The sequence below is a fragment of the Bos javanicus genome, chromosome 6 (assembly GCF_032452875.1).
Source record: "Bos javanicus breed banteng chromosome 6, ARS-OSU_banteng_1.0, whole genome shotgun sequence".
In the NCBI taxonomy this organism is placed as follows: Eukaryota; Metazoa; Chordata; class Mammalia; order Artiodactyla; family Bovidae; genus Bos; species Bos javanicus.
Genome location: NC_083873.1, coordinates 36,225,562 through 36,249,820, shown reverse-complemented (window position 1 = coordinate 36,249,820; position 24,259 = coordinate 36,225,562). Strand labels below are relative to the sequence as shown.

The window sequence follows — 24,259 nt, the reverse complement described above, 5'->3', positions numbered from 1 at the left end:
AAGCATAATGGAAAATAATATAAAAGCGAATGTATATATATGTGTGTAACTGAATCACTTTGCTGTACAGCAGAAATTAATACACTGTAAATCCACTATAATTCAATTTTAAAAATATATAAAGATAACTCCTAACCACCCAAAACTGTATTTGAAATTAGTGAGCTCCAAAGTGTAAAAATAAATGAACATATTTTACTACCAATCATATCCCCAAATGAAACAGAGTAAATTAAATATTTATTCTGTAATTTAAATTCATATCCTGTCTTAGGCTATCATGGAGGCAAAAGTATGAATTAAATATTATCATAATATTTTCACCATTACACTATCTTGGTGATTTTTAATACTCCATATTTAATCTAGCCTTATTTTATACCTTTAATGTACACATATGTACATTTAGTAAAATTATATAAAAGATGTATATTACATTTATAAGAAATATTCCAAGTATAAAATAAATGAACACATGAGGAAAAGTTGCTAGGGACTAACATGCAGGCACGTATACAAACACTCTTAAATCTCTCTCAAATTCACAATGAGTTTAATATTTAACTATGTCTCTTTCTTTGCCTTTGTATTTTCTTAATTCCTGGGATATAGATCCAATTATAATTTTTTAATGGAGGAATTTTTAGGTTTGAAGCTGTTGGAACTGGTGATGGACAGGGAAGCCTGGTGTGCTGCAGCCCATGGGGTCACAGAGCCGGACACAAATGAGGTCCTGAACTGAACTGAAGGACTAAACGGTGTCCCCCACCTCCCCAGTTCATATGAGGAAGCCCTACCTGCCAGGGCGACAGGGCCTCTGAGGAGGTAACTAAGGTTGCGTGAGGTCATGATGGTGGGGACTTAATCCAAGAGGACGGGCATCCTTATAAGAGGAGGCAGGCACCGGAGAGCACAGAGAAAGGCCGTGTGAGGACACCCTCACTGAGCAGGCACTGCCAGCAAGGCAGCGAGGCCTCAGCAAGCACCCACCCTCAGCACCTTGATCTCGGACTTCGACCTCTCTGAACTGTGAGAAAATGCACTCCTGTTGTTTAAGTCTGTGGTACTTTGTTATGGCAGCTTGAGCAGATTAATACAAAAGCTAAACATTATTTTTAGAAACTAAAGGACCAAGTTTATTTTCTAATCTTTTTGAATAGTGAATGAATGACTGGAATAAATCCTGTTCAAATAAATATTCCCAAATCTAGTTGTGCAGTTGTGTTTAGGTGGAAATCCTGCTGTCCTCAAAGGATGCTCTTTGCTCTTGTGTGAGTCGGTGCCTGGGCGACCCTGAGGAGCACAGGAGCACGGTCCTTCCAGTAATATCCCGACTCGCACACCTGCCGTCACCGCGATTTAACCTGAACTTAGATCCTGGGGGCCTCTCACGCTCGCTCTCCACATCTCAGGTTTTCTTTTTTCAGAGTTTCCTCCTTCCCCTACATGCATGCACACGTGATGTTCTGGCAATACTGAACTTTTTAATACTCTAAGATAGCACGATTTTCTTTTAGTTTGCAGTAGGAATTTAACATCATAGTTATATAATAAAAACAGGTATAATTTTTTAGTTCATTGTGTTTCAGAAAATTGAAATCATTTTCAATAGCCATGCTTTACTTTTTAAAAAATATTTATTACAAAACTTTCAAACATAGAAAAATACAGGGACTATCACCATGAACTTCCTTATATCCACCACCAAGATTCAACAATATTTTCATGCTTCTGGCAGATGGTCAATTTTTAAATGAGAATTAAATTGAGCTCTCTCACATAATGAATATATTCCTTAAACTTTTACAATTTTAGTGTAATAAATAATAATATAAGCCTGATCATGTTTCCTTATGAACTGAGACAAATAAGAAATCATGTACATTAAAGTATTTCTAGTCTGTCTTCTGCATTGCTTTTTTAAAAAAATGTCATAATGGTATTAGTACAGACTTTATTGACTCTCCAACCTCACCCTGAAACATGGGGATATTTTTCTAAATGGTTGCAGGCAAAATAACATATCATGGATTTTTCAAAAACATTTTAAAACCATTCCATAGGGCTAATAGTTTTGAATAGAAGATAGTGAAGTGTAGCTTTAATTCTTCCTAATTTTTTAAGCAAAACTTGACAGAAATCTTAGAAAACAAATCAATTATGTATAAGCGAACACTGAGAAAAACATACTTGCTATAGGCTATAGTAATGATTCTTAACATTTTCAAATCTGACACCATGTTAAGTGCATCTCTTGGGATGTACTGAAGAGGCCCTTGGGTGGGGGGCAAAAGTAGCAGAGCTAGAGCTCTGAGAGAGAGGGCCTTGTTCCTCCAAAGCCGTGGAGAGCTTGGAGCAGCCATTCAGTACTGGCTGAAAGCTAAAGGAGAAGGACTCTCAAGACATGACAGTGACCAGGGTGACAGGTTAGGAGGGGCCTTATGACCAGGAGGGTGAGGCTAACAAGGAGCATGGAAAGGGACTTCTGATTGCCCAGACCACATACTAAGGAAATGAATCAAGTGAAACTGTAAGTTTCTTCTGCCATAAACAGTTTGCACGCCAAGATTCTCTCACTCAACACACAGTTGACCATGATGAGTGAGAAGGATGAGCGATAAAGGAACTCCAGAGGAGGAAAAGGCTACAGCTTCATGGGCACCTCTTCAGATTGTCAGGGGAAGCACACTGACTGAAACCACCCACCCTGGCCAGGCACCAGAGTAACTATTTGCATGAGTTGTTTTACGACAGGAGGTCCTGGTAAGGAACATGGAACTAATAAGCCACCACCAACCGGAAGAGTTCAGGAAAGGTCAAAAGGAGACACCACATGTCTGACCACCTCCCAGAATCCTTCTCTCTGGCATCCATCTTGGCTGAACAAGGCTTGCACCACCAGGAAGCACTCTGAGTCAGAATGACTGGCTAAAGACAACCCGGAAATTAATCCCATCACCATAAAACCCGAGACTGTGAGCCGAGCCACATGGCAGAGCTGTTCTCCTGGGTTCCCTTACCCTACTGCTCTCTACCCAGGTGCCCTTTTCCAATAAAGTCTCTTGCTTTGCCAGCACATGTGTCTCCTTGGACAATTCACTTCCGAGTGTTAGACAAAAGGCTAGTTTCGGGCTCTGGAAGGGGGGCCCCTCCCTGCAACAAGATGGTTAGTTAGTCTCTTCCATTCTCCATCTCCTTTTGTTCCCTTGATGTTGATAGTGGAGAACAATCAAGGTAACTTCTACAGAAACATCCTCAGATGTGGGAAACTGTATTTAAATTCTGCAGGAGTGTTTATGCTCTGTTTCATATTTCTCTCCCTGGCTAGCACCCTGCTCACTCTTGACTTTACCCCTGCCATGGTCCTCCCTGGTCCACCCAATGCACCTACCACCACTAGGACTATTGCCCAGCTTTGTGCTCACATGCTCCTCTCTGTCCCAACAACAAGGGCAGAAAGCATGATGTCGTGACACACTAAGGATTTTAAAAATGCAGTGCTGTTGCATACAGTGTGGCAAAAAATAAAGCAGAGACTAAGAACAGTGTTAAATGAATAACTGGTGCTTGATGAATAACACAATATAGGCAGTATACAAACTAATTATATTCCTAAACATTTTCTATAAAGCTTACTCAGTAACTAATTTTAAATGTAAATATGTCCTATATTATAATTTTCCTATTTGCTAAAAGGAAATGTTATAGCACCCCCTCCTACCCACCAGCTCCAAAACAAATGTTTTCAAAAAAGTGTTGCTTATTATCACATGAAAAGTCAGTGGGTTATATAACTGATACTTTTTAATTTTTAAAATTATGTTTGCTAAAATAGCTCTTAAATATCTCAATAATGTGCATGTGCAGCATGGAATTTACTTGTACTATTTATCTTATATCTTTAAGCAAAGATAAGTTTCTTTTTCCCCATAAACATTTTGGCATAGATGACAAGTCCAGATGAAAAAGAATGTGGGGAACTAGGGTTTGGTTTAGTCTTTGACATTTAATAAGAAGTACAAAATAACTTTATAGAGACTAAATGCTACAGTAGGCGAAACTTGCAGGAAAAATATGAGAATATAGTCTATTATATATAAATTTATTTTCCTTAACAATTTAAATCATGATTATTCAATAACATGAATGGTAATTATTCATTTGTATTTTTATTAAAGCTTTTAATGGAGAAGAGTTTATTGTAATACTCTTCTTGAAGTTCATGCTAAGAGAATGCTTTAAAATGAGACATTGTAATAATAAAGAACTCAAGCATTTCCTCTTTTGTTAGACTTGAGCTCAGCCTTTCTTATACTAAAACATTATCAACTGTCAGAGCATTCCAGTGACGTTCTGGTATTTAATCAGGTCAATATAAGTAGGGGAATCTGCTGGCTCATAAGAAAATCTAACAGCAAGCTGAATGTTGTCTAACAAGGGAAAAAACCACCTCTAGACAGGCATCTGGCAATTTTCTCCTCCAATGGTGCAGGATCCCTCTAAATAAGATATTGACGAGAAAGCCATGAAATGTATTAAATCAGAGGTAGCTTCCCACCACATACGAAACATCCAGATGAAAATGAAATATTTATTCAATCACGTGTGAATTTCCAAATGTTAACCAAGCTTAGAAGTGTCAAAATGAAAACTTTTAAAGTTTTAACCTGAATACTGAAATGAGAGTGCTATAACAGTCATGAATTTGGACATGTATCGTGTATTTTTAAAAGAAGAGAGCAAATGTAAACAAGAGTATCAATGCCAACTCACACATCTCTGCTGTGTCGACTTTCATCCTGCTCCTTAGCCTGGCGTCGTCGCTGTTTGGTGGATGTGGAGGAAGATGATGATGCCCCAGATTCTGAGTCCTCTGAACTTTGGCCTCCAGAGCTATTAACATCAAAAAGATGTTGTTCTACAGCTGACCGGATGGTTCTTTCTAAGAGCCTGGTTAAAAAAAAAAAATCAATAACTGTGTTTAAAAATATGGCTCCATACATAGAGAACAGACTGGTAGCTGCCAAGCGGGGAGGAGGTTGGGGGAGGGATGGACTGGGAGGTTGGGGTTAACAGACACAAGCTTTAAAATACAGAATGGATACACAACAAGGCCCGACTGCATAGCACAGAGGACTATATTCAGTATCCTGTGATAAACCATAGTGGAAAAGAATATTTAAAAAAGAATGAATCACTTTCCTGTACAATCATAAATTAACACAACATTGTAAATCAACTATTCTTCAATTAAAAAGTCCCCATAATATTGGAAATATCAGCATTTCCAATGGAATATCTACTACCACTTCATGAGCAAAGACAGTATGAGAAATTAATCCTCCAATATTTGCACCGTGAATGAGAAACAAAACTAAATGCAACATATTCCACCAATCAGATAATTGCGTTTTCCATCTTTGTGGGTCCAGAATTACTGAAATGCTCACAGCAGATCCAGCAACAATTACAGGAGGCATTCAGGAAATAAGGATCATCTAATACAAGGCAGAATGAGGAAAGATTTTTTTCCCTCAAGGAATAATAATGAACCTATTCTTACAAAGGCAAGTATCATCCAGATTTCATACCAGTTCTGCAGGGGAAGACAGTATGACTTACAAAGCAAATTGGCACAAATAATTTTATGATCCCTACTATTTGAATTTCTTGAAGATAAAATTACATAGAAAATAACACTATTAAAAAAGAACAACTTACCAGAGCAATTACTCTTAATAACAGAAGGGTAAAACTTTCTGAATCTCTATTCAGTTAAATTGTGATATAAATGATTGAAAATGTATTCATACAAACATCCTAATATGATTGAAAATGTATTCATGCAAACATCCCAATATATACTACTGAAGAGAGAAGGACAGATTTATTTTATTCAACCTGAAGAAAACAGGTAAGCACAGGGGCTGACAAAAGTGATAATAAGATAAGGTATCATTTTTAAACCTATACAGTCTTAAAATGTACCTAAACTCTTATCACTTCATTATTTAATTCTGAATAAGCAGGCATGAAGAATTCTAAACAGACAGTCCTCAAAGCGTGTTTTCCTTCACTTGAGAAAAGAATCACATCCAGACTCAAATTAATGAGTTGGACTTGTTGCCATCACTAACTTGCTTCCTTTTCTGTGTCCATTAAATATGTGTATAGTTTTTGTATATACATCTCAGTAAAGCTGTTAAAATAAAAATATATAGTTTTAAATGGTCAGACTGAGGAATAAATTTAGTTAAATAAAATGAGCTTTGAAAATTTAACAATTTAAGAACTTTTAGATTTTCCAAAGGTAGTTTTATAATAGACTTATAGTAATTTCATTAAAACTAGTTTCATTAAAACTATTTCATTAAAACAAGTGCAGTCTGACTTGGGCATAAGAACTTTAATATCTTGAACTCCACATCCCAATGATTTGAGATGACCTAATAGTGGTACCTAGGAATCTAAATAAATTAATATATATACACATACCAAACCCACACCTTTTCCAAACACTATACAAGTCACATAAGAAGTTGTTAGGAAATAAACAGGCAAGAATATGTCTGTCTTGGCATAACTCTAGAATCTCTTTAAAATTCATAAAGATAAGAGAGATCAAATCTGCCCTCTGATTGCTTCCTTGTCTAATAAGGAGGAGAAAAAAATTCCCAAATCAATCAGGTAAGAACACTGGAGTGGATAACTACTCCCTTCTCCAGGGGATCTTCCCATCCTTGGGATCAAACCCTGGTCTTCTGCACTGCAGGCAGATTCTTTACCATCTGAGCCACCAAAGAAGCTCTATTAGATCCAAATTTATACTAATTAGTGCTTCTTCTAATTCTTTTCTCTTCCTCCTTATTATACCACCTGATATCAACACCACTCCTCATCCCCCTGATCTTTGTTGATGAAAATGCTCCAAATGGCCCACCCAGGCCCCAGCTGTGTCACGTAGCTGAAGCACAATGAACAATGTGGTCAGAGAGTAGGTGGGGGTAGAAAACTGGAATTCAGACTTTTGTGACTAGTGGAATTAAAGTAGAATTAAGTGTGACTAGTAGATTAATTAGAATTAATTCCACTGCCACTGCCCAGAGGAAAAAGGACTTGTTGCCATCACTAACTTCCTTCCTTTTCTGTGTTCTATCAGCCTGGGAAGTCCCCAAACACAGTGCCCAAGGCTTACTTAACCTCAGACACCTAACACTATGCTTAGTGTATTACAGGTGGCCAATAAATGGAGGCTGATTAAAACAAATGAAGGAAGAAGTAAAATGTATGTTCATACCTTCACCTTTAGTGGCAAGACACTTCTTAAATCACAGACTGCTTTGCACATATTAACTGACTAACATTATTTTGACTGAAATAAATAGAAAATCTCAGATGTTCACATGGCCAAGCTCTCTCCAGTCCCACGCCCACACAGAAACTCAAATAGGAACATTTCTTATTTAGTCTTTTCCTCTGGGTAGTCAAAAAAACATCATTGGTTATGTACTGTATTAATCTTCCAATGCAGCACACCATTAGAATAGTTTTTTTTTTTTTTTTTTACTGCTTAGTAAGTGAAAGGAGGGGAAAAAAGCCCAATCTGGACCACTTACTCTCCAGTTGATGACACACTGCTGACTTGGGATACGTGGGCACTGCTGAAAAAGAAGCAAAAGAAAGGACGTCAGATTAAGCAGAGCACCAGAGCCTGTGAACAAAACCTATGAGGGGATCCTGGGCTGGAAGTATTAGCCAGGCCCTGAGCAACCCTCATATGACAGTTTATCACCCACTGACAGATGCTGGTTTCTCTTATCTAGATTAGAGATGGCCCTGGGTGGTTACTTCCAAACAGCATTTTTTTCTCCATTTTAAGATGTCCATGACAGATAATTTCAAAAGTGATCTTGGAAAAACCATCTCTACCTCTCAGACTACTGCCATGGTCCTAAGTCCAGGGTCTTCTTCTTTTCCGAAATGTTAATTGCAGCTGACTGCTTTTCTGTTTCTAGCTCCCCCAGCCCAAGTCCATCTCTCCTCCCCATTCCCTTCAGACCTACAGACAGGAGCATCTTCTTAAAACTGCTCTAAACATTGGGCAGGGGTGGTGGGGGGCAGAGAACGGGGAACAAACACTGTTTTCTCCAGGACTCTCCCTGAGCCACCTCTTCTGCCTAAGTTCCTCACGATGGAAAAACACCTTGAGTTCCATAACGTTTCATCTTGCTGCTAAGTCGCTTCAGTTGTGTACCACTCTGTGCGACCCCAGAGACGGCAGCCCACCAGGCTCCCCCGTCCCTGGGATTCTCCAGGCAAGAACACTGGAGTGGGTTGCCATTTCCTTCTCCAATGCATGAAAGTGAAAAGTGAAAGCGAAGTCACTCAGTCGCGTCCGACTCCTAGTGACCCCATGGACTGCAGCCTACCAGGCTCCTCCGTCCATGGGACTTTCCAGGCAAGAGTACTGGAGTGGGTTGCCATTTCCTTCTCCAACTTTTCATCTTAACACTTAATTAATTAACACCTAATGCCCTTCTATCGAGCATTTATAAACTTCCTCATTTTTCTCATTTTCTCCAAATCCTGAATTCTTTGAAAGTATTGAAAAGTAGTAAAAGAAAAAAAAATAGTCAATATAAAGCGGAACAGTGAAACGATAGAATACTATCTGATTTGTACCTTGGCACAGGGAGGTGCAGGCTGGTGGCTGCTCTAACTGCACCAGTGGCAGTACTTTCTCACATTCTGCCCTGTGGTGCTTACTTGCCTTGTAAATCAAGGTTCAAAAGTATCAAATTAAAAAAAAATCCTTTGTGCATGCCAAACTACCGTTTTGCCTAACAAATCTAATAGTTCTCCCACTTTCAAGTCCCTCTTTGTAAAAGACACCTGAAGAGAATACAAACTGCTAGTAGCAAGATCAATATTCATGGCTGCCTTTCAATCATTCTGGGCATTCTCATTTATACTACAGAATTTTCAGCATATGAATGTGTTGCTTCTTCCATATGCATCTCATCTCTTTCCATTTAGACTCTAAGTGCCTCAAGGGACTCTATAACATTTCTCATTTTCTTTCATGACACTACATACCACCAGCACCATACCCAACAGTAGTCATTATCCTAGAGGTGATCAACAGACACTCACTCTTCCGCCTCAGAGAATCCCTTTAGCTAAAGCTCTTTGTCATGGCCACACACCACCACAAATCCCAGAAAACCTGTACAAAAAATGCTATTGTGTAGTTATGAGAAACTTATGAGAAGAACCTTCGTTAATAAATGAATGAACAAACAAACATACCCTAATGATTGCTGAGTGCTCACTATGTTTCAGACATTGTGCTAAGTATTGTTTACACAGCTTTTCTCATTTACTGTTTACAATAACCCCATGAAGTAGGTAGGGACAGTTGTTTTCTTTTCCCTATTTTCAAATGAAGAGGTTAGAGAGGTTAAGTAACTCACTCACAGTCACAGAGTCAAGAAGTAGATGACCTGGAATTTGAACCAAAAGAGTTTTAGCTTAAGAGTCTAAGCTCCTAATCACTATACTAGACTTTCAGTCCATCACTCACTAGAAGAAACACTCACTACAGTCATCTTCGTATATGGAAGCATGGACTTAGGTATTTAACTTTGCTTTTAATTACAACGATTTCTGTCTCACAATGTCTGCTATTCACAGAGGTTTCCAGGTTACATAACCAATAATAAATCCTTTGCTGCTCTCTGCCCTCAGCTGGAACGGGCAGTCCTGACTTCTGATGCTTTGTGGCTCACCCTCTGTAAATTAAACACTGTATAATTTACTCCTGTACTCCACTTCTCATGCAGTTACACAACCTTGCTTTTGGGAGCAGTGGCCAATGTGAATAATGACTCTGGGAGAACCCAGAGGAGGGAAAAAGAATATAGATCTGCTAAGATACTAAAAACACGACAAAGACATGTAAGTACAGTCAGCCAATCAGCCAGCCATGCCATCTCAGAAGGAAGATACATTTCCTCTCCTTCCTTCTATACACTTTTGATCTGATCTTCTTTTTGCTTTTAAGCACATAATGATATTTTGATATTCCTTTTTGGTGAGCAGGAAGGAGAAGATGAAAAATTGTGGGGAAGAAACAGAGAAGGGAATGACAACAAACGGGACCAGGTCCTGAGATTCGTAACTCTCTGAGTAGGTGCTTTTCAAGCTCTAATGTGCATCAGAATCACCTGGGATCCTGTTCACACACAGGTTCTGATTTAGTAAGTCTAGGTGGAGGGAAGGAGAAGCTGGGATTTTGCATTTTTAACAAATTCCCCAGTGATCATGATGCTGTTGATTCGTGGAAGACATTGATTAACAAGGTTCCAAATCCTTGCAACTAAAATTCATTAAAACTTCAATGATCTACATACCACAACCACTATATTTTTTAATTAAAAAATTTTTAATTAATTTTTTTAATTGAAGGATAATTGCTTTACAGAATTTTGCTGTTTTCTGTCAAACCTCAACATGAATCAGCCATAGGTATACATATTGGCTTCTGAAACTCCCTCCCAACTCCCTCCCCACCCCACCCCTCTAGGTTGATACAGCGCCCCTGTTTGAGTTTCCTAAGCCATACAGCAAATTCCTGTTGGTTATCTATTTTACACATGGTAATGTATTTTTAAACATTCTAAGTGCTTTAGATACGATTTGGAAAACTTACTCTGTTAATAAAAGGCCATACATCAAAATTTTCCTCAGAGCTTAAAGAAAAATGACCCGAGCCATCTAAATCAGTCTTAAAGAGCCTTTCTCAGGATGCAAAATAAATGAATAAATCAATAATAAGACTTAGTAATTAAATCATATTGATTTTTGTTAATACACTTCTCTTAGGTCAAATTTATAAAAATTTATATTTTTGTGTTTCTGTAATAGGCCTTTGGAATTTTTGATATTACTTAACATGTCCATACTTCCAGGCTTTTTTAAAACAGAATTTTTCTAAAGAAAATATTCTGAAAAGAGAATGTTATCCACTGGGAATCAGAAAAGAGAGGTTCCGGTCCTGAATCTGTAGTTAATTAGCGGCAATCATAGTCAGATTATTGGTTAGCTTGGCTGCTTTGGGATGGTTTCTTCATACAGAAAATGAAAGCCTTGGCTAGTGATCTCTGTGATTTTCTTCGAGCTATAAAAGTTAATAAGACGATCTCAGTTTCAAGTTTATTGCCCCAAAGTCTAAAACATTACAAAAGGTTATAACTGCATATTTAGTTTTATGATGGTGTCAGTCACAGTTAAGGTTTATCAGATTCCAAAATGGCTTTGGTCAGGTATCCAATCATGTCTACAGTTTCTGTGGGATATGCTTAACAAGTTACGAAGGGCAAGATTTCTAAGAATATTAATGGCAGAAATAGGGACTGCTTCCATTGTTATAATTGGCTCACAGAGGTAATTTTAAGACACTAACAAAAAGGCAATAAGCAAATAAGCTAAAGTGAAAGACTTCCATCTACATGTTTTTTATCTCCTGCAGAGAGCTAAGAATAATGAACTTTATTGTTATTGTTTATTGCTATTGTTTATTATTGTTTATTTTCATTATTGTTTATTGTTATTATTTATTGTTCATTATCAGTCAAGGGTTCATTCAGAGCCCTTGACTGATTTGCTAAGAAAATCTTTTATTTATGCAATATAAATACTTGAATATGGAAGAGTTCATTTCCTAATGTTGATGAAGGGATTATTCAAAACTGAATAAATAAGCACATGTGCAAATCCAGCATTATGGTCAATTTCATTACCCAAGTCTACTTAAGTGATAGTGCGAGTCAATGTTCTCCTGGTATGGTCATTCAAAACAGATAGTAAGTCTACTCTGAAATATATTCTATGACATAGTTAAATATATTTATTCTTTATTTCTATTAGCAAAACATTCTTGAGAAATGATTATACTCAGAAATATTAGTCTATAAAATTTACATGTGATAAGATGCACAGCACGCTTGTTGACAAGTGATTCATTAATTGGATCTTTTGACTTGAAATAAAGAAAACTTCCAAATCTCTGAAACCAGATATCTTGAACAAGCATGTGTTCTCTTTTTCTGTCTGTCCTTTAACTTCACTATGTTCTCTTTTCTAGGGGGTGTAAAATCCTGCCCATAAGATATTGTTTTAATGGGAACCATTAGGTCTAACAGAATTATCCTTTTCCTCTAGAAATAATACTTATATTCTCTCAAATTTTTTTAATGAGTAAGAATTTAAAAGACAATTACATGATGTCTGTGTCAACTTAAGGATGAAGATCCTGTAACTAGTCATCAAAATAAAATGAAACTTTTAATTTGCTTATTTAACAGAATACAGTATTTTTAGTATCATCTGAAAATACTAAAAGTTGATACACAGTATCAACATCATAATTACAGCATTATTTCCTCGTAACTGTATAATGGATTTCTAAATTATTTCCATGATTTTAATTCAATTTTCTACAATGTCTTATATTAAAACAAATACACTAATTCCTCAATATTTATTCCCTTTGCTTTAACTTTTAGTTATGATTAGCATATGCAGAAATTTAAAGGAGCATTTATAGATATTTAGATTTGACAAAAATCACATCACTATTTTGTGTTATAGGATTTTTAAAAAGCCTCATTTTTAAAAAATTATATACTGTGCATACAATACAGAACATAAGCTGAAAACACTACTGAGTCACCGGATGTGACTCAGGAAAAGGAAAATATTTATCCTCACATTTTTTTTACTGAAACACACACAACCTAGTCCCTTAAATTTAGGGCTGATTTGAAGGAAAAAATTATTCTTCAATTTAAATTTTGACTCTATATTAAATATTTTCTAATATTAAACAGAGCCAATCAAAACGTCAAAATACCTTTTGTACAGCTTCTTCCAGGCCCTAATTATTGGGTTTTCCATTTTATATATTTATTTTTTTTCCTCCAGCTTTTATTTTTTATTTATTTAAAAAATTTTTATATTATTTTTTTTACAATATTGTATTGGTTTTGCCATACATCAACATGCATCTGCCATGGGTGTACACGTGTTCCCCATCCTGAACCCCCTCCCTCTTCCCTCCCCATACCATCCCTCTGGGTCATCCCAGTGCACCAGCCCCAAGCTTCCTGTATCCTGCATCGAACATGTTTTGCATAAAAAGAAATTAAGAGTCTTTTCTCTTTTTTAGTTTATAGACTAAGGTCTTTATAAAGCAAAATTAAGAAATGAAAAGAGAGGCCACTATATATTCTATACCCATTTATAGATGAGGAAATTGACATTCCAAGAGGTTCAGTACCTCACGCAACTTTACACAGTTCTGATTCCATCTCATGTAATGGGCTTTAGACATGTCCTTAATAATAGACCTAATCTTGGTCTCAAATAATGCTACTATTCACATAAATCTTTGACTACACATCTATTTATTTTCTTAGAGTTAAAACAGACTACTAAAAGTACTTTTTGGATTCGTGTGGAAATTTTCTTCTCAAAATTTATGCATTCCAGAAAACTTTTAATTTCATCTATTTTCATGTTTATTAGCATAAAATGGCATGAAGCATTCTACAGTCTTTCAAAAACTACCATATCCCTCACAGCAAACTTCATTTCTGATTACTAGTATTGTTCAGTTTTTTTTTTTCCACGTTTACCAGAGGTTTTCTATTTTATTCTTTTCATTTTTATCTTTACTCTCAAAGAACAAGTTCCTGGATTCAAGTTTCAGTTCTGCTTTTTTTGTTTTATTACTATTAAATCCTTTCGGGTTTCCAAGAGGTTGCTTTTCTTCCTTTTTATAACTTCTTATTCTGAAGGTGTAGCTGCTCATTTATTTTCAATCTTTTTAAGAAGGTACCTCTTAAAAAGAGCTTAGATCTCATTCCACAGATTTTGATATGTACATTTCCCCTTTTTCTTCCAGTTTGTACTTGAAATTTTTATTTCCTATTGGAAATTCTTCCTCCCTTTAGGAGAGTTTCCATGGGTTGATTGGAAACTTTTTGTTATTAATTATACTGTGGTTAGAAGATATGACTGCTAGTATCTCTACTTTTCAAGAATCTTTAGAGATAGCTGAGTAATTTCTTAGGAAGCAGCAGAAATGCCTAAGCCCTATTTGTAGGTTGCAAACTTTAGTGAATGTGATGCTTCCTTATTTTAAATCTTACTAATTTTATTGAATTCTCAGTGCTATTTTATAAATTTTGTTTGTTATAGACATATAGTGGTATGTATAAGTTTGATACTTCAAATGTGTTTGCATGTTTATCTCGGTTAAGAGTTTAAATTTATATGACTTACCACAATATTGCAAAGTAATTAGACTCCAACTAAAATAAATTAATTAAAAAAATAAAAAAATTATATGATGATGCAAAGTTATTTTATACATACTTATTATTTATAACCTTTATAGTTTTAGTATGAATTTTACCCAATAAAGTAAGTCTAGGTTTGTCCTATTTAATGGATCTGGCTTTAAACTTTAGTTGTTTTGATATTGCTATTGCTATCTGTTTTCTCTCTATCCATACTTATCAAATAAATCCTATATTATTAATCTTCCTGTGCTATTTTGTTTTAGGTATAACTCTTTTGAACAAAACATAGTTCAAGTAGTCATTTAAAAAAAGCATTTTTAACTATTATCAAAGCATTTAATATACTTACACAGTTGTAACTGAAATATTTGTTCCAGCTTTGCATTTTGATTTATGTTTTATAAGTTTGGAGCTCTCTTTTCCTTTGATTTCTGTCTCTGCTCTTCTGAGGTGATTGGGGATATAGGAGTCCTATGCACAATTCTAGTTGTTGTCTCTCATACCCAAACATCTATAACTATCAAAACTGAAACAAAAACCCAAACAATAGGATGGGGAACACGTGTATACCTGTGGCGGATTCATTTTGATATATGGCAAAATCAATACAATATTGTAAAGTTAAAAAATAAAATAAAATAAAATTAAAAAACAAAAAAACAAAGCCTGTGCTCTGGGACAACCAGAGAGATAGGGTGGAGAGGGATTTGGGAGGGGCTTTCAGGATGGGGCAGGGGGAAACATGAATACCTGTGGCTGATTCATGTTGATGTATGGCAAATCCATCACAATATTGTAAGGTAATTATTCCCCAATTAAAATAAATTACTTAATTTAAATAAACAGTGAAAACAAAAACAAAAAACAATCAACCAGAAAAGCCCCCTACAACTCCTGACTCCTGCTTCTACTCTCTGACCTTCCTTGCAAGAAATTGAGAATTTCATCACTGTCTTTGATCCTCCACTAATGATTATAATCAGGTTTCTACTTCTTAATTAAAAAATATTTTTTTAGATTCACCTCACATTTAGCTGGGTATATAATAAATAATAAAATGTCTCTTGTTTAGTCATGCCCAAATCTTTACAATCCCATGGACCGTATAGACTGCCAGGCTCCTCTGTTCATGGGATTTCCCAGGCAAGAATACTGGAGTGGATTGTCATTCCCTTCTCCAGGGGATCTTCCCAAACCAGGAATTGAACCTGGGTCTCCTGCATTCCAGGCAGATTCTTTATCAGCTGAGCCACCAGGGAAGCCGGTAACTAGGTATATATGGACACTGATTTCCATTTCTATTAATAGAAGTATGCATTCTTCTAAGGGTTCGATCCCTGGGTCAGGAAGATTCCATGGAGAAGTAAATGGCAACTGACTCCATATTCTTGCCTGGAAAATTTCATGGGCAGAGGAGCCTGGAGGGCTACAGTCTGTGGGGTTGCAAACAGTCGGATATTGCTGAGCCTGAACAGATATACTTCTAATAAGAGAAGTATATATTAACTTCTATTTCTATTAGTATGGTTTCCTTCTTAGAATCATAATTTTCAGGTTGGCTTTCCAATCTCTGATTTTCATATCTAACATAATTTCTCTCATAGTTTTTTTTTTTTTCCTTTATCCTTTTCTTCATTTTGGAAGAACTTCTCAAGTTTCTCTCTCATCATGAACTTGATTTATTTCAAATACTCTCTGCTCTTTACTGCCTTGCAAAGTTTTAACAATATCTGCAAATACATTTCTAGGCTACCCTTTCCCTCATTTCAGCTGTTCTGTATCTCTAGCCTTTTAATTCTAAACTTATTCTCCCCTTACAGGTTCCTACTCATGTTTGAAAGAGGTTGGTTATATCCTTGAGCATTTTTGAGAACAGCAGTAGCAAATACTACTTCCCAAGTTTTCCTCTGAATCATATGAAAAGCAATCCTCTGAAATCTGTTTCTACTCTGAGTCCTCAGAGCAAATCATCCTCTTAGTTTGTAATTTCTCTTAATAGGTCCCAAATAGTTCTTTCTGCTTAGTGGTTTATAAGGGGAAACAATCAACTCAGGCAGAGCCCTTATCAAAAACCTGGCTGGGCATATTGTTCTGAGTTTACTTCACTGTCCCTTGGCTATGGGCAGATGCCTTCTCTTGGATGTACACTTTAAAAGCCAGGATATGAGTCTACCCTTGGACAATCTACAATGCATATTTGAGTGGACTTGCTGTTTGGACTTGTGGTCCAATTTATGATTAAGCTGGAGAATCAGAAACAAATTTGTACTTTGTCTTTGAGCAGTGTACACTTGAAAGAATGCATTAAATCCAATAATCTCCCTTTCTCAAATGCCTTTGTTAGGTAACTGAGCACCTCAGGGGGATGCCCCCTCCTCTCTATTGTTTTGTGGACTTAATGTTCTAGTCTCTAAATAGGAGATGAAAAAGAATACACAACTCAGATCTGGATGGTTCAGAAAATAAGTTTGTGTTCAGCTGGGGGAAATGTCACTTGCTTTTCTGGTCAGCAGTAAACACTGGAAGGAATCCAAGTCAGTGTTTTTGCCTTCCTTCTCTCTTTGTGGTTACTGTGTTGTTCAGATGGTGCAATATGAAGCTTGCAAGGCCAGAGAACATTTCTCAGTCCATCCTCATTGATGGTGTGATCTTTGACAAATGTTTTTCTTCTTTATCACTGTGATAACACTGTCTCTAGTTTTGGTCTTTATAGCAAAAGTAACTGCGGTTTTGCACTGTTGAACTTTAATATCAAACTTTTTGTTTGATATTGGAATGCATTCTTAAATGTGGCTATGTTATACATCATTTTAATATGCATTTATTGCTTTATATTATTTGTAATGACTTATTACTTGCTGTTTATTTTATATTTATTTTAGACCAGGAAATTATGCTAGACAAAAAGTGAATTCAAGCAATTTTCTTGTTTGAGTACAAAATGGGTCATAGAGCAGCGGAGACAACCCACAATATCAACATTTAGCCCAGGCACTGCTACTGAATGTGTAATGCAGTGGTGGTTCAAGAAGTTTTGCAAAGGAGACGAGACATTTGAAGATGAGGAGTGCAGTGGTTGGTCATCAGAAGTTGACCACAACCAACTGAGAGCATACACAGAAGAACTATACAAAAAAGGTCTTAATGACCTGGATAACCACGATGGTGATCACTCGCCTAGAGCCAGACATCCTGGAGTGTGAAATCAAACGGGTCTTAGGAAGCATCACTATGAACAAAGCTAGTGGAAGCGATGGAATTCCAGCTGAGCTATTTCAGATCTTAAAAGACGATGCTGTGAAAGTGCTGCACTCAATATGCCAGCAAATTTGGAAAACTCAGCAGTGGCCACAGGACTGGAAAAGTCAGTTTTCATTCCAATCCCAAAGAAGGGCAATGCCAAACAATGTTCAAACTACCACACAACTGAACTCTTTTCACATGCTAGCAAGGTAATGCTAAAAATCCTTCAAGCTAGGCTTCAATAGTATGTGAATTGAGAACTTTCAGATGCACAAGCTAGATTTTGAAAAGGCAGAGGAACCAGAGATCAAACTGCCAACACCCACTGCATCATAGAAAAAGCAAGAGAATTCCAGAAAAACATCTACTTCTGTTTCATTGACTATGCTAAAAGCCTATGACTGGGTGGATTACAACAAACCGCTGAAAATTCTTGAGGAGATGGGAATACCTGACCTGAGAAGCCTGTATGCATGTCAAGAAGCAACAGTCAGAACCAGACATGGAACAACGGACTGGTTGGAAATTGGCAAAGGAATACGTCAAAGCTTTATATTATCATCCTGCTTATTTAACTTATATGCAGAGCACATCATGGGAAATGCCAGGTTGGATCAATCACAAGCAGGAATCAAGATTGCCAGGAGAAATATCAATAACCTCAGATATGCAGATGACACCATTCTAACGGCAGAAAGTGAAGATGAACTAAAGAGCCTCTTGATAAAGATGAAAGAGGAGAGTGAAAAAGCTGGCTTAAAACTCAGCATTCAAAAAATTAAGATCATGGCATCTGGTTCTTTCACTTCATGGCAAATAGGAAAATAATGGAAACAGTGACACACGTTATTTCCTTGAGTTCCAACATCACTGCAGATGGTGACTGCAGCCATGAAATTAAAAGATGGTGGCTCCTTGGAAGAAAGCTATTACAAACCTAGACAACATATTCAAAAGCAGAGACATCACTTTGCCAATAAAGGTCTATCTAGTCAAAGGTATGGTTTTTCCAGTAGTCATGTATGGATATGAGAGCTGGACCATAAAGAAGGCTGAGCACTGAAGAATTGGTGCTTTTGAACTGTGGTGTTGGAGAAGACTCTTGAGAGTCCCTTGGATTGCAAGGAGATCTAACTAATCAATCCTAAGTTGAAGCTCCAATACTTTGGCCACCTAGTGAAGAGCCAACTCACTAGAAAAGACCCTGATGCTGGGAAAGATTGAAGGCAGGGGGATAAGGGGACATCAGAGGATGAGATGGTTGGACGGCATCACCAACTCAATGGACATGAATTTGAGCAAACTCCAGGGGATAGGGAGAGACAGAAAAGCCTGGCATGCTGCAGTCCATGTGGTCTCAAAGATTCAGACATGACTGAGTGACTGAACAATAACAACTGAGAGCATCACTGAAGCTGAGCCTCTTACAATTACATGAGAAGTTGCTGAAGGACTCAATGTTGACTATTCTATGGTCATTTGGCATTTGAAGCAAACTGGAAAGATGGAAAAGCTCGATAAGCTGGTGCCTTATGAGCTGACTGAAAATCAAAAGAATTGTCATTTTGAAGTGTTCTCTTTTCTTATTCTACACAACAACAATGAACCATTTCTCGATTGGATTGTGACATGCAATGAAAAGTGGATTTTATATGACAACTGGCAACGATCAGCTCAGCGGTTGGATCAAGAAGAAGCTCCAAAGCACTTCCCAAGGCCGAACTTGTACCAAAAAAGATCATGGTCACTGTTTGGTGGTTTGCTGCTGTTCTGATCCACTACAGCTTTCTGAATCCCAGTGAAACCACTACATCTGAGAAGTATGCTCAGCAAATCGATGAGATACACTGAAAACTGCAATGCCCGCAGCTGACACTGGTCAACAGAAAGGGCCCAGTTCTTCTGCACAACAACTCCCCACTGCAAGTTGCACAAGTAACACTTCAGAAGTTGAACAAATTGGTCTATGAAGTTTTACCTTGTCCGCCATATTCACCTGACCTTTCACCAACCAACTACCACTTCTTCAAGCATCTTGACAACTTTCTGCAGGGAAAATGCTTCCACAACCAACAGGATGCAGAAAATGATTTCCAAGAGTTCACAAAATCATGGATTTTTATGCTACAGGAATAAACAAACTTATTTCCCATTGGCAAAAACGTGTTGATTGTAATGGTTCCTATTTTGATTAATAAAGATATCCTTGAGCCTAGTTATAATGATTTAAAATTTACAGTCCTAAACTGCAATTACATTTGCACCATCCTAATCTAAATGACCTCAAGGTTAATCCATATTGTGCATGTGTCAAAAGTTCATTCCTTTTTAAAGGCTGAATAATACTCCACGGTAAGGATATTCTGCACTTTGTTTATCCATTAACTCACTGTTGAACATTTAACTCATTGATGGACATTATCTTCTACCTTTTGGCTATTGTGAATACTACTACTATGACTATGAGTGCACAAACATCACTTTTGGACCTTACTTCCAGTTCTTTTGAGTATATACCCAGAAATGGAACTACTGGGTCATATGGTAATTCTAAGTTCAATTTTTTGAGGATTCACCATAACTAATTTCAATAGTGGCTGTACTATTTTACATTTCAACCAGGAATGCACAAGTGTTTCAGTGTCTTGTCATCTTCACCAATACTGGCTATTACTATTTTTTTATAGTAGCCATCCTAATGGGTATGAAGTGGTATCTCACTGTAGATTTGATCTGTATTTTGCTGATGATTGGGGGCTTCCCTGATAGCTCAGTTGGTAAAGAATCTGCTTGCAATGCAGGAGACCCCAGTTCAATTCCTGGGTTGGGAAGATCCACTGGAAAAGGGAAAGGCTACCCACTTCAGTATTCTTGGGCTTCCCTTGTGGCTCAGCTGGTAAAGAATCTGCCTGCAATGAGGGAAACCTGGGTTCAGTCCTTGGGTTGGGCAGATTCCCTGGAGAAGGGAAAGACTACTCACTCCAATATTCTGGCCTGGAGAATTCCATGGACTTGATAGTCCATGGGGTTGCAAAGAGTCGGACACGACTGAGCGACTTTTACTTTTACTTTGCTGATGATTAATGTTGTGGAGCAGCTTTTCATGTGATGATTGGCCATCTGTATATGTTCTTCGGAGAAATGCCTATTCAAGTCTTTAACCCATTTTCTAATTTGGTTATTTTTGTTGCTGAGTTTTAAGAGTTCTCTATCTGTTCTAGATATTAATTCCTTATCAGATACATGATTTGCAAATATTTCCTCCCATTTTGTGAGCTGGCTTTTTATTCTGTTGACAGTGTGGTTTTTTAAATCACAAAATTAAAAAAATTTAAAGAAGTCCAATTTGTCAATTTTTTTCCTTTTTCCTGTGCCTTTGGTGTTACATCTAAGAAATCACTGCCAAATTCAATGTCACATAGCTTTTGGCTGATGTTTTCATCTAAGAATTGTATAGTTTTAACTCTCACATGTAGATCTTTGATCTACTTTGAGTTAATTTTTGTATATGGTGTTAGGTAAGGGTTCAACTTGATGCTTTTGCGTGTGGATATTCAGTTTTCTCAGGACTATTTTTTTTGAAAAGACTGCTGTATGGCACTTTTTGAAAATATGAAAAAACAGCTCTCTTGAGACTCAGGGTCTTGGCCAGTGAGATCCTGGCATCTCTAATGAGTTCCACATACTTCATACTATAAAGACAGTATTAACAAAGAACAGAAAAATAACAAAGGCTGACAAGAATGTGAAAAAACAGTACTCTTGTGTATTACTAGTGGAAATGTACTTAAAAATGCTTAAGGTGGTAAAATTTATATTATGTGTATTTTATCACAATTAAAAACTTTTAAACTGTTAAAATGGCAAATTTTATTTCTATTTTACCACCAAGAAAAAAAGGAAACAGCTCCATAAGCAGAGGTGATGTACCTCAATTTAGAGATACTGTTCTAGTCAAAAAGGACAGGAAAAAACAATTTTAAGTAAACAGTTATCTGGGTCTAAAGACACCCAAAATACCTAGCTGACTTTATCATCTTGGGTGAAACATCAAGCAGATAATTAAATAAACAACCTGCTTATTTGTTCTACCTTCTAGTTAGTAACCTGAAATAGTCTTATGAACAAATACAATGTCTGGTAATACACTTCTCCAAGTTATCACATTGGATAATAATGATAATTTTAAGCATTATATTATGCTTAGAAAAATAAACTATTAACAATTTAATAAATATGACCACATACACCGTCCCCCCCACAAAATCACAAACACAGAAATTCTAGCACAAGGTGCTGGAAAAGTAACCCCCCTGAAGCTGTCTGTTGTTGTTTAGTCACTAAGTTGTGTTTGACCCTTTTGTTTTGTTTTTTTTTTTTGCAGCCCCATGGACTGTAGCCTACCAGGCTCCTATGTGGGTTGCCATTTCCTTCTCCAGGGGCTCATCTTGACCTGGGGATCAAACCCATGTATTCTGCATTGGCAGGCAGATTCTTTATCATGATCAACCCAGGAAGCCCAATAATAAGAAATTTTTACCTTAAAATGATAATTTAGAAAACATGTATTATGCTTAAGGAGAAAAGTAAATGATTAAAAATTTAATAAATGTTACTCCCCCAAATCACAAACATTGAAATTCTAGTACAGCACAAGTTGTGTGGAAAAGCCCCCAGAAGCTATTAAAGGTGAGTTAGAAAGAATTTTTCTGCATATCAAGATAAGAGTGGTATAATTTCCAGATCTCATCCAGTGTCTATTTAAATCTGAATTTATCCAAAGCTAAATTTTTTTCTTCAACATAAATTCTGCAGTTAGAAGACTTTCATAAAATTGATGCTTCCTGGAATCTAGGAATAAAAACAAAATCCTAAATATTGAGTTTGTGTACCAAACAACTAGTTTAGAAATAAATCTAACTGACGTTCCTGATTCAGGAAAACAAGAAAACATCTGAAATTCTGAAACTGACCCTAAGCAATTCCAAACCTGCTAAAATAGTAATTTAGCTTCAATCTGCACCATGAGTATTAAAACTAGGGCTGAAATAGATAACAACTGTTAATTTAAGGGTTTCAGTGAAGCACAATATGAGAAGGGGAGAGCAGAGGAGGATCAAGATGCTAAAAAACAAGTGTTAGGTAAGTGAGGAGCCAACATTTAGAGGCCAGGTGAGCTGTTTAGATCCCACCACATAAGACTGATTATAGGTATGCAGTCTTTGAAGCATATAGTCAGGATTTTGCTAAGGCACAGGCAAAGATGGGTTCTAGGTATGTGCATAATCCAGGAATTTGTAAAAAAGAAGGAATTCATGGGTCAAAGTTGGGTGGGATGGGATGAAGCCAGGACCTGACCATAGCCCCTGAGGAAGGTGAAGGCAGTGAAGGGAGATGTAAGCAGGTACAGATGAGGAGGAACAGAGCGGAGACCAAGCACTCTACTCCTAGTGAAAATGACCAAAGAAACCAAAACCTGGGCTTGTGAAGACTTCGATAAATAGAACTACCCACAGATCCCAATCAGATCTGACTGGACATTACCAAAAGAATTCAAACAACAGGCTGCATGGGGCCCAGAGAACACCTACTCCAAGTTGCTTTCACACTAATCTGAGCAGTTGAGGTAAGGGTTCCTTTTCTGGGATTCCAGCCTAGACTAGGAAATAAGTCAGGGTATGGGCGTCTTTGCCAAGTATGTTCTGTACCTTTAGTGTACAGGTTTGTGTTTATTTTGCAGCAAACCCTTCACTAAGGGTTTGGCATAGACTGTCCCTTTCTTTCATTTCCTTAATCACTTCAACAGGGCAGGTAATCTCTAATAAGCACCTGGGGAACAATGACACCTACTGTTTGAGCTACTGTAGCTGCAATTAAAAAAAAAAAAAATCACTGCAGATGGTGACTGTAACCATGAAATTAAAACACTCTGGCTCCTTGAAAGGAAAGCTATGACAAACTTAGACAGTATATTGAAAAGCAGAGACATCATTTTGCCAACAAAGGTCCATATAGTAAAAACTATGGTTTTTCTGATAGTCACATATGGATTTAAGAGTTGGACCATAAAGAAGGCTCAGTGTTGAAGAATTGATGCTTTCAAACTGTGATGTTAGAGAAGAGTCGTGAGAGTCCCTTCCTTGGACTGCAAGGAGATCAAACCAGTCAATCCTAAAGGAAATAAATGCTGAATACTCATTGGAAGGACTGATGCTGAAGCTCCAATACTTTGGCCACGTGAGGCAAAGTGCTGACTCATTGGAAAAGACACTGATGCTGGGAAAGATTGAAGGCAGCAGGAGAAGGGGGCAGCAGAGGATGAGATGGTTATATAGCATCAATTCAATGGACATGAATTTGAGCAAACTCGAGGGGACACTGAAGGACAGAGGAGCCTGGCGTGCTATAGTCCATGGGGTCACAAAGAGTCAGACAGGACTTAGCAAGTGAATAACAAGCTGCAATCAACTTGCCACATGGGAACAGTTACAGGTGTAGATTTGTAGGTACTATTTCTTTCTTTTGCAAAAAAGGACAAATGGTTCTATGGTGAGTTAGGTTAGGCTGGAGAAGTACTGGAGTTAGACAAGACAATTCTTATCAGAGAAAATTATTAACCCAGAATGAGAATATCTGAGTGTATGTCTATT

The 24,259-nt window shown here is 37.1% G+C and overlaps 1 protein-coding gene across 14 annotated transcripts in view; it reads right to left on the bottom strand.

The window, feature by feature from the left end:
- FAM13A (family with sequence similarity 13 member A) overlaps positions 1 to 24,259 on the bottom strand; it is a 337,557-nt gene that overhangs the window by 58,883 nt on the left and 254,415 nt on the right. For 10 of the 14 annotated variants that reach the window (XM_061419687.1, XM_061419691.1, XM_061419689.1 and 7 more), the window contains 2 exons: positions 7,617 to 7,661; positions 4,774 to 4,950 (listed from right to left, as the gene is read on the bottom strand). In XM_061419687.1, the coding sequence (XP_061275671.1) occupies positions 4,774 to 4,950; positions 7,617 to 7,661 (222 nt within the window). The remainder of the gene's footprint in view (positions 1 to 4,773; positions 4,951 to 7,616; positions 7,662 to 24,259) is intronic. The other 4 variants (XM_061419685.1, XM_061419690.1, XM_061419696.1 and 1 more) reach the window with 1 other exon arrangement.